The 11,724-nt window shown below is 42.2% G+C and overlaps 1 protein-coding gene across 1 annotated transcript in view; it reads right to left on the bottom strand.

The window, feature by feature from the left end:
• LOC144936111 (relaxin receptor 1-like) overlaps positions 1 to 10,370 on the bottom strand; it is a 336,972-nt gene extending 326,602 nt beyond the window's left edge. The window contains exon 1 of the mRNA XM_078862984.1: positions 10,351 to 10,370. Within this exon, the coding sequence (XP_078719110.1) occupies positions 10,351 to 10,369 (19 nt within the window). The 5' untranslated portion in view covers position 10,370. The remainder of the gene's footprint in view (positions 1 to 10,350) is intronic.
• Positions 10,371 to 11,724: the final 1,354 nt, after the last annotated feature.

The raw sequence follows: 11,724 nt of genomic DNA on the forward strand, positions 1-11,724 counted from the left end.
AGCATACATTTTTTTTTAAAAATATGGAGATATAAAATATGGATTCTGCCTGATACATTGTTGCTGTCGGGATGGAAACCTTGTATCTCCATATTTATATTATAATAAATGATTTATTTTATAACTAAAATAAATGTATTTATTTTGTCAGGTCTGCGACACAATCTTGGTTCACACCAAAGAAAGGTTCTCCTTTACCGACCACCTTGTAAGTGCCACACTGCTACAAGGAGAGATGTTTCAACAGCATGGCCATATATTCCCTGTTGAGGCTCTGAACATCACTGTCAGGGCATACCCTATGTTAAATAAGGCGAAGCTGAAGACTGAACTGTCTCTCATTTATGAGAGTCCAGAATTCAAGGGCTGCTGTGGTGCACTGGCGCTGTACCAGGTTTTGCTGAAGTACAACCTCCAGGATACTTTTTCAGAGACTGTTGCTCTGTTGAACATCCTCATAACCACTCCCATGACAACTGCTGAAGCTGAGAGGTGTGTCTCAACCTTAAAGAGAATCAAGACATTCCTGAGAAATGTAATGGGACAGGAACGTCTGAATGCACTGGCTATGCTTTCCATGGAGAGGGAACTAGTTAGGAACATGCCTGCTTTCAATGAGAGAGTAATTGATCACTTTGCTACTTTGAAAGAGAGAAGAGCAAAATTTCAGTATAAGTAAGCAGTGTATTAAGCGAGTAATGTGATGTAAGCAGTGTAATAATAGTGAGCATAGAAACAAACAAGGAGATGTATTGTAAGAGTCACTTTATTTTTCATTAATATTAAAGTAGTGAAGTTGCCTTTACATGCTTAAGCTGTTAATTTATCCATTGCATGGGTGGACCTTATCCTTATCAATCATCCAAACATTTGCCCCCCCTGAGAGATTTTGCAGGAGCCGCCACTGCTCAAGCAGTATTTGAACCTCGCAAACGTGTGATTGCAAGCCGATCGCTCTATCACTGGACAACTCGGCTGGCTTCGTGCACTTTGTGAAAAAATTCATTATACCCCGAGAGATGGCTGTGAATAGATAAAAAATGAAATTGTAATTTAATATGGAATATTTTTCAATCATTTATCAATGTGTTCATGCCATTGAACCTATGAGAATATTTCTCCACACCTGGCAGTTAATATCTTAGATTTATCAAGCACCTTACCACCACCGAAAGGGCCACTTCATATATGCAGAAGAATATGCACTTTTGTGATGTCGTTATTTATTACCTCCGAGATGACGATGGATAGATCAAACAATCAAATCAGAATTTACGATGCGGTCTTGTAAATCGTCGCTTAATGTGTTGACGTCATAAAACTCTCGATTCGAGAATAATCCTCCACTATAGATCTCAGAATTGGCATCTGATTCATGAACATTTTTAATCAATTTTAGAACATGGTATATATTTTCTTTAATACAATGGCCACTCGTTATTGCATTCATCTGTAAATGCCCCAAAAAACTGCCGTATGGTCATGATAGTTTGTAAAAAAATGTAATGTACAAAATATATTGTGCGCTTGCATGATTGCCAAATACTTTATGCTTTAAAAATGTGTGTCACTTTACCCATTGTGTTCGAAACGCACCGTAAATATGTGAAGGCACTTCTACTAAATTACATGAAAACAAATCTTAAGCAGTTGATTTTAATTCATTTTCCATAAACGGATTCCTTACTTTCTAAGTCTTTCAAAGGTTTCTGTTTCACATCAGATGGTAGACATTCTGATATTCATATACTGCAGCGTATTACTGACACAATTTCCTTACTCACTTCTTTTTAAAATACCATGGCTATTAAATTCCCATATCTGACAGGTTTATTTCATACAAAGAGAGCACGTGTGATTTGAACATAAACGAAGGAAATTGCATGTTTGTTTACTTTCTTTCTGTGCTGTGTTAAACCTTACCACACCAGCAACTTAGGCATGCGTGGAAATTTCTAAATTAAGTGGAAGCAAAGCATGCACACAACTTAATATACATCAACTATTGTGCATTGCCAATTGAGTGCAAGGCCCGTGCGTGCATTAGTGTAACAATATATGACTGAGAGCCACTTAAAATCATACACATTTAATGGAACACAAATGGAAGCATAAATAGCAAGCATAGGGCTCTTTTAATTGACGCTGAGCACTGACATTATAAACACGGTGTCTCGCCAATAATTTGGTCCACATGAATGCTGAAGGAAAAATACAATTCCTGAAGCCTCTGAAATGTTACACCTGGAAGCCCAGCCTGTGTGATTGATCCCCAAGAGTGTGGGCAGTGTGTTAACTTATTTTATTATTTCGCATACAGAGAAGCACTGTTGAGCTCCTTTTCAAGAATACCCGGTGGCTCACTTTACACAAATAAAGTCAAAGGTGTCTCCTTGCGCAATCACTTGAGGTGTGGCGCTCATCGTTGTTGCAGGCCCACAGCCAGTAAACTAACAGAAATAAAAATATTTTTTATTTTTTTGCCAGGTAAGGCCCACTGAACCATATCGTTATTTTTCAAAAGCGGCCTGGCTATCACAAATTATAGCCCAATGAAGTAGCTCATCATGTGGACATTTATAGCAGCCAAATACTCTAAACGCAAGTTTATAAATTTGAAGGGGAAAAACCCGGAGGACCTGGATAAAAGTCCACACAATCACGGGGAGAACACAAAAAACTCCAAATAAACTGGTGCTAGGGTCGAACCCACGACCTCCTGTATACCAGGCGAAGCAGTTAACGTCTCGCCACTGGGACACCCCAATGTGTGTACATGCACAGCCCGTGTTTGTCAATAGACAGTTGGATGAGGGCCTCCCCACACCTTGTAGGCCGTGTCAGGTATTCGACGATACATCACATGTGTGAGTCGGTGAAGGTGGAAGGGGTGAAACTGATTTTGGTGCTCGACCCCCTACTGCCCACAATGATTATCAAGCCTGTGCCTCACACACGTGGCCACTCATCCGAGTGCTACCCAGGCTCAAACCTGCTTATCTCCCGATATATAAAAGCGATCTGGTGCATTCCCGTTGGTACTGAGCCAGTGGTGATTCAAATGAAAAATTCCCGTGTTGTTCGTTAGGCGGCCTGGTGGCCCAGAAGTAGAGTAAGGGACCCGCAATCGGAATGCTGCAATAGTTCAAATCCGCATTGGTTGGGGGTTGACTGAGCTCATCATCCCTTGGGGTATGATTAAAATAAGTGCCTCTTCGTGGAGAGGTCAAGAGTCATTGTCCGGTGGATAAACACGTCCCTGTCATAGGAATGTAGAATATACACCATTGTCTCAGGGTTGTAAACAGGAGATGAGCATCACCTCAATGCTCATTTGAGCATGAACTCATATTGACATCTTAGAACAACCACTGTTGACTTCCCTACAAAGTCTTAGTCTTTTTTTTTATTGACGCTGGTGAGATGATTGGCTAAGTTGTCTCCAAAATGGGATTCGAACTCGTGATTTTTCCTATTGCAAGTTGAGCCACATTTTCCAGCTGGATCCTCACTTTACTGAAAGGACCCATCTAGCAAACACTGATAAATTTCCACGCAGGCTTGGCTCTGATGTTGGCACACATTGACCTTCCCTTTGCAAAAATAATTGTCGGGATGTTTTTGAAGTCCCCGCAGTAATGGATGAGGGTGCAGACTTAATGAGGCTGAAAGTTCCCTCTGTGGATGGCTCTGAGAGAGACTCTGGTGAATCTCTTGTGACTCGCTGATGTTTTAGTAGGTACACAAATGTACACAAAGGACATTATTGTCTAATAACAGAACGTGAAGGTGTTTTTTTTCCCTGCCAATTTTAAATGGTAGCTCTGAGCCAGTGGTTATAATTCCATAGTCATATGGCAGAGGCCACGATTTCCATAGAACAGACACTGTTGATTTCCTACAAAAGTGGCACACTTTATTGACCCAAAAGGGATGATGTGTCAACCACTGATTGGGAATCTGAACGAGCAACCCTCCAATTGCGAGCCGAGTGCTCGACTACAATGTTAACATGGTATATCTTAAATATTTTAGATGTGTTGCATTATATATTGAGTTCATATACACTGCCATCGTGCATCTATCTTACACATCTGTATTTACATGTTCAAGTTCATTTATTAGGTATAGCCCTGTGAGCCATTCGGCTCTTGAATCGGGTGCAACCGCAACAAACAAAAACATGAACAAGAAAATATCTTAAAGTGAATATGTGACTAAGTGCTAACAGAAAATCCAAGAAAAGACAGCAAAATTTCCAGAAAAAAGCACCGTACACCAACGCTGTGTGCAAAAATCCCACAGTAATGTATTGCTATACTACAAAGAGTCGATCCAGCGTATCATATTGTAATTGTTATAAGGTAGAGGAGTTTAGACTAATCAGCAACAAATGTGTATGTGCATTGTGTTGTTCTATTTAAGAGACAGGTTCATACACTGCAACATTCATCTCTCATTATTTGCGTCGTTTGATAGCATTCACACCGTATGAGTGCAGGTAGTCATTGACAAATACCCCCCAAAGCATTCATTTTTGCGGCTCTCTGAATATATTCTAATTGATTTTGATTAATGGTTCAAATAGTTATATCGGGACGCTTTTTAACGCCACTTTCTTGTTCATTGCTCTGCATAATATATATTGTATCACTTGAGCTGTTTATCTTGGTTGTAAGTACAGGGTGTGCGCGTGAGTTCTAATCTCTAACCAGGAAAGGGGCGATACACGAATGCATTGATTTGCAGCTCTGCGCCACACTGTGCCCAGCATTTCACTTGGCCAGCAACTGGAAGAGCACCGCGGCGTTCACCGATTATTCTACGTACGCACAAACAACTTGTCCTATAGTGCTCCGCGGTTATCGAGGTCGTGCGTTGCGAGGTGGTGTAAGTGCGGGCCGGTGATTACAGCCGTCACAATGGGCTTCCCATTATCACTCTCGCGACAACCTGGGCACCATTCACCCAGCCGTGGAGTCAAAAAGGTGTCATAAAAGAGGGGAGAGCACTGGCGTATACTTTCATTTCTCCACAATTATTGTTGTAAAGATTGTGTGAAAAAGAAAAAAATTGCCTGATGCAATTTGGGTGACTTTTTTTAAAAGAGGAAATGGATTTTAAGTATATATAAATAGGGCTATCAATGGAATTGTGGCTATATGGATGCAAAATGAACCTAACAACTGTTAGATAATGACTCTGCATTTTGACCACTAGTACAATCATGCTAAATTATATTTATATGCATTCAATTAATAAAGAATAAACAAAAGCATGTTTGTTTTATTTAAGGGACTTCTTTATTAACTTTAGAAATATAGAAATGGGCTAAAGATGACGACTACTGGTGAAAGTGTTAGAAAGACTATAGGTGTTTAAAAAATACATCCATAGCAGCATGAAACAGTATAAATACATACATGAGTTAATGCACTTTGTTCTGATGTACTTTAAACGAGAAGAACATCCATTGGGAAGGCAAACTATTTGTCGAGTGGCCGAGGAAAATACAGGAACATTTGTACGTGCGTATAATATTAGCGCAAGCACCAATGTAATAAGATTATAATAAAGATATATTAATCTTTTGTGCATTCTCTGCTCTAAAATATCCATTACTTATGATGACAGTTAAACTACTGAAACACGCTGAACGTGTATATAATCATTAAACAATTAAAATATTACAAATGCTTCTGCTGTGATAATTTACTTTGAAAATACCGAAAAATATGTAAATGATGAAAATTACCTTTCAAACATTTGTAGAAACCACTATGGAAACCACCTTTTATTCCAGCTTCAAAAATAAGAGCGTACATGTCTCTTTTGGTCAATGAAGAAAGGAAATAAAGTAATAGTTATACAATAATAACGCAACACATGTAAAGTCAACACATAAAATAAATTGGATAAACATTATTTATACGTGCGGGCATATGTAATATTAAAATAATACCTGGAGCACACATTGAATATGTATTACTGCGTGCACAGATCCCTTTGCAATACCCATTAACCATTCCAGAGCAGGCGTATAATATTCACGTGACGGTGAAAAAAAGCTAAAGATTTGCATTTGACCTTGCCATTCGCGTATTCCTCGTGAACTGCAAAGATATACATTTTCACGCTCGCGTCAGTCCTTCTTTGCAATCACACTGCAGTCGTGACAGAAGACACTTGCGTATAACTTGCGGTTACGTGCACCACACCTTGTACGCTCACGAATCCATTTCCCACTATGCACTTGGAAGCCTCCTTGCGAAGAGAGCGCGCGCGCGGGCCTCAGGTACAGCGGCTGCGGTCAAATCACTCAAAGTCCCGAAATCCTCTGACACTTCGAGAGAGTGTTGATGTCGATAATAAGGACGCACGATTCACTTCATTTGTGTCGGCTTCTTTTGTGCGACAGCGCGCGTCCGTTCATTCACCCTCTACCCGACGTGCGCAAACTTTGCTTTTAGAGTATTTTGTTTGAAAATCTACGTCGTTTGCCTTTCGATTTTTTTGTATCTAAATCGACAGGAGTTTAGGATCTGTACGTTCATTTTAAATGTTCTCGAAGTTATGACGTTCTTAATACGGTCCATCGTTTCACCGTGTATAAGATAAACAATGTTTATTTGAAGGTCATGTTTTTATATCTGTCGAGGAGTAACGCACGTGGGGTTTTTGCAAGCAGTGTGCATGCACGTGTGAGCCGCGGATAGTGAATTCACGCCAGGACAAACAGGTGCGGTGTGAGAGCAATCCAGAGATAGAGGCGGCCAATTAAGATGCGTAGCGGTGATTGACTAGCTGCAAATGCAGACACGGTGTAGGCGCCTCGGAGTCTGCAGATTGAGGCGATAGCAGCGGACGCCACGTGCGAGAGGCGACGGGAGGACGCCAGCTTAATTAGGGCGTTTAATTAGGAGCAGGATAAATACGGCAACGTGTGAGGCAGGAGGGGAGTTGTTGGTTTGAGGAAAGAGAGGCGCGAACGGAATAGAATTCCAGGGCCCCGCTCTCCACACCTCATCCTCTCCAGCGGTGATGGCCGAAACACCCACTGGAGGCAAGGGCGAGGTTGGAGAAGTGAGGGTAGAAAGGCTAGCAGTGGAGAAGCTAGCAGAGTAGGTAGAGAAGCTACCAGTGTAGTGAGAGGCTAGCAGAGAGAGAGCGCAGAGCGAGCAGAGCGTGGCAGATAGGCCAGCAGAGTGAGAGAGGGCATGCTAGCAGCGGAGAGGCTAACGGGGTGAGAGAGGGCAGGCTAGCAGCGGAGAGGCTAACGGGGTGAGAGAGGGCATGCTAGCGGTGAAGAGGCAGGGAGAGAGCGAAGCAGGCGAGCAGCGCAAGCGGGCGAGTTGCGACGGAGTTACGAGGTGTTGAACGCGAGAAGTTCTGTTCGAATAAAAGTGACACGGGAGGGAAAAAAAAGTTGTTCGGGTGAATTAACGGCACTACATCTCTATAACGATTCGGTTGAGTTAGATTATACTAATCTTATGTGCGGTTATTTTGTATGATGTGTACGAGTTCACTTTTGATGAGTGTCTTTATACTAAACTTAACTGGGCCAGTGCTCCTTTTCTGTATTCAGACCTGAGCCCAGGTGGAAATTCCACTTTAATTTAGCAGGAAAAAGTATATGGATAGGATAACTCTTATTACATGTACATGCGTACACGCAAATATGCCAATAAACACTTAAAAATAATATACACTATTGTTTCTTTCGGAATATATTAAGGCACTGAACTGGAGCAATTAATCTTGATTTGAAGCTTTCGTGACTGCAGGAATCCAAGTGGCAATTAAGTAGTAAATATGGATTGAGAAGATTAATTATCTCGGATTTGCTGATGACAGATACATATTAACGAAATGAAAGTCCGGCATAACAACTTTGCTCAACAATTTAAGATATCCGATGGAGGGACACCAAGGCAATATCTACCAGAGAATTATTATACCACGGGCAGTTACTGAAGGTGAACCAGGATCACTTGAGCATATGGGTTATGAATAAACGAATATGGATCACTATAACACAGAGCAGGCGCAGCAGCTGTAACACCAGGAGGCATACGGTCATGATGTGCCTCCCAGTCTAATGTCCGAGACACTGTCGACCTAATAATATTCCGTATCTCTGTGCATTGTTGTGTTGCTGAGCCCCGTTGGCCAGAGCGATAGACAAGGGATGTAAAATGCACAGGTGGCTAAGTTTATTGTGTGCTTACCGTATTAATTATCTTATTTCATTCAGTACAGTGACTCCGCATCGACGACAGCCAATTCTGACAGTGTCATCATTACAGTGTGCCCAGAGTGTTTGGAAAATGCACGATAATTACGTTGTTCCTTTAAAACCTGACAACCCGTGCATCGCCTCCCATTGTTCCGTGACTATTGTTTCTTTTTAAACGACCCTATACGAATGCATGCTGGTCCATAACTGGTTAACATCCCTTTTACCGTGAATGGAATGCTCTGCATCGTTCTATATACCCAGCGTACAATGCCGTATTACCGCGCGTAATCAATTATTTTCATAAATGGAACCGCAAAGTCATTGTAACTGTGGGGTAAAAGTACATTGTCCCTTTAACACGCTTCGCGTGGATAATTACCGCAATTAAAATTAGCTGCAAACACCTCGATTAACACAACCGTTGCAATGTTCGTGAACAATGGGAACTAACATGTGCTTCCATTATACATTGATGTTCTAATACCACTGGTATTTCTTATTGTTCTTACAATATTATTCTATTTAATTGCATGTGCATTTGCTCAGTACTATATCCCCTTGTATAGATTCTTGTATATAATTGAATAAGCATTTAACATAAATGTGCACTTTAGAAACACTTGATATTTGAGGTATGAAGCCAAACTATTCAATACGTATAGCCCAAAATATATAGCCACATTAACACTGACATACACACGTGTAATTATGTAATGGCTTTTAAGATTATTATTTTTTATACTGAGCAGCCCTTCGTCAATCACTACTTGATAACATGTAGTGTTTGTCATTGCGCATAATTATAATAATATAAAGAAATTAGACCCGGAGTACCTAACCCATACTGTTTACCCGTATTCTTGTAGGATATTGAGTTTTCAGGTCCATACGGCGTACAGCCGTTTCAATCCTGGCAATTTGTATATTTTTTTAGTTTCTCCCTTGTGATGGGACTGTAGGATGAACGTTGAGATTTATAAGGGCACGGGGTGATCAATAACGTCTGAATTGGTTTGTAATGATGTAGGCACTGATAAGGGGTCGACAGGTATACGAATGGAACAGCGCCCACTTTAATTTATAAGAAGATTACTAAGTAGATTAACAGCTCTTATACCCTGACTTAGTAACCCACGAAGAACCCTCGACGATCTGGCAAGCACCAATTACTCGCATGGTGTTTATTGGGCAGGCATGTCCAATATATATCTACGCAATCGCCACCGGTTAATTTACCTCTACTGAACCCTTTCCGACCGCAATTATTTCAATATAAAAAAAGAAACAATTGGTTTAATTTGGAACAATATTTCACAATACACGTGGCGCGTATAAATACTACCCTTGTAAACCGTGACAAATCTTTTCGGTTGATCGAAAGTTAATGACAATGTTGGCGTAGACGCTACTTCGTGGCCTAACACAATTACGGATAATTTCACACTGTTTTTGTCATTATCTTGTGGAGATTACCAAGGGCTGCCTTCCAAAATTTACTCATTATTCTGCTTGGGATTTTGAGAATAACTTCACGTTATTGCTAAATGTTCGAGTGGAGCCAGAATCGAAGTGGATGATTGCGTGGACAAGTTATTACCGAAAAGCACACTAATGGTTACGCTTCAACACGGATTCTGTAACGCGCAATCACGTTGAACAAATACGACATTCACGTAAAAATGGTAATATTAAAGCATAGTATGCTAATATAGATATTTCAAACGCACAGATATTGAACCTAAGATAGTCATGTATTTATTGCGCATAATTATTATACACAAGGGGCGATACACAGTGTTGAAAATGGGATATAATTAAGATCACACACTCCCCCATTATCATACTTGATGACTGCCATCTCTTGTTGAATATAATTACGCAAACCAACACAATGGCATCAAAGTAGCTTTAGAAAGGGAGCTATATTACGCCAACATGACACTTTTACCGAGGTCTTGTTCTCAAAACTTTCTGATAGTCGCTTACGGACAAAATGTTACACGTGTGCGCGCATACATACATGTGCTTTGTGCGCGCATGATTAGTCCACGTGTGCACGTACGTCTGTGTGTTCGTGTCTGCATACAGAAGTATAATTGATTACTCACCGCATATCAGTACTCCCATTGCGAAATGAAGCAGAAGCAGCATTTGAAGTGTCTGGAGTACAACTGCCCGTGTGTGTACACATCTACCGTGTACGCGTGTAAGAGCAGAGAGTTGGGGTGGGAGGGGGTTAAACAAACGCCGTCGCCACACTCCGGAATCGCGCAAGGCAAGATAGCTACCGAGGCGCGTGCTTCAATGCAGCGACAGTGCGCGCAGGTCTCATTCTGCGGGGCGATAATCGCACTCTCGCTTTAAACGCACGACTACATCGGCTACATCGACAACTCGAGATAGATGGGACGCGAGAGGTGGCATCTGGAGGGGGACACACAAACTCCTGCCCTCTCGTCACGTCCCACTATTTGTCGCGACACAGCAGCAGCAGCAGCCGCCGCCTGCTTCAACGTTGTGTCCCGAGACAGGTTCTGAGAGCCAGAGTTTGTGTAGCCGGCTTTGTGCTTTGCGTCTCATTGGGCCAGGAGAATGAGTCTGAATGGTGTGGGTGGTAAACCATCTAGAGCATCTGAGGGTTATGGGGGGGGCTGTGTGTGTTGGGTGGGGGGACATGAATGGGTGATGGTGGTGGGGGGCGGAAGGTGTTGGGAAAGAGTGGGGAGGGAGGTATTGGGGGGTGGGGTGCACGGGATGTGATGGTGATTTTAAGAAATGCTGGGTCCACATGGGAGGACGGCGGGAGGGGGGTAGAGATAAGGCGAAGGGCCGTGGAGCCAGACCTAGGCCACAGATGCACCCTGGTGGCAGAGGCGTGATCTGTGCAACAGCAATGCGCTGCATACAACACACGTTTTATTATGCACGCACACGCACACACGAGATTCCCTCCGTGGCACTGTGGCTTGGAGCATTCGACTCACACCCGGAAAGTCCCGAGTTCAAATCTCAGCACGGGTTCAACTACCGCCCATCGAGCTACAGTCAAAGTGATATCCTGCTGCTGCTGCTGCTTATCGCACGTTTACAATCCCTGAGCCAGTGGTGGAAATTCCTCATTCCTATGGTGGGGGTGAGGCTATGCATACTAGGACAACCACCGTTGACTTCCCCACAAAGCTGTACTTATTTGGCGAAATGTTAACTACCTCGCCCGTTATACAGGAGGTCGTGGGTTCGATCCCGACCCTGACGCCGTGGCCGTTTGGATTTCTTTCTCCGGGTCTTCCGGTTTTCCCCTCCACATTCATAAAAATTCGCTTCGAGTATTTTACTTGGTATAAATGTCCACGTGATAAGCCAATTCGTTGATCTATCATTTGTGGTTAGGTCGCTTATGAAAAAATAGCTATCTAGCACAGTGGTGCCTTATCTGGTAAAATAAAAAGTTTCGTTTAGTGTATTTAAACCACCCTGAAGGG

This window comes from Lampetra fluviatilis, chromosome 15 (assembly GCF_964198595.1).
Source record: "Lampetra fluviatilis chromosome 15, kcLamFluv1.1, whole genome shotgun sequence".
Classification (NCBI taxonomy): domain Eukaryota; kingdom Metazoa; phylum Chordata; class Hyperoartia; order Petromyzontiformes; family Petromyzontidae; genus Lampetra; species Lampetra fluviatilis.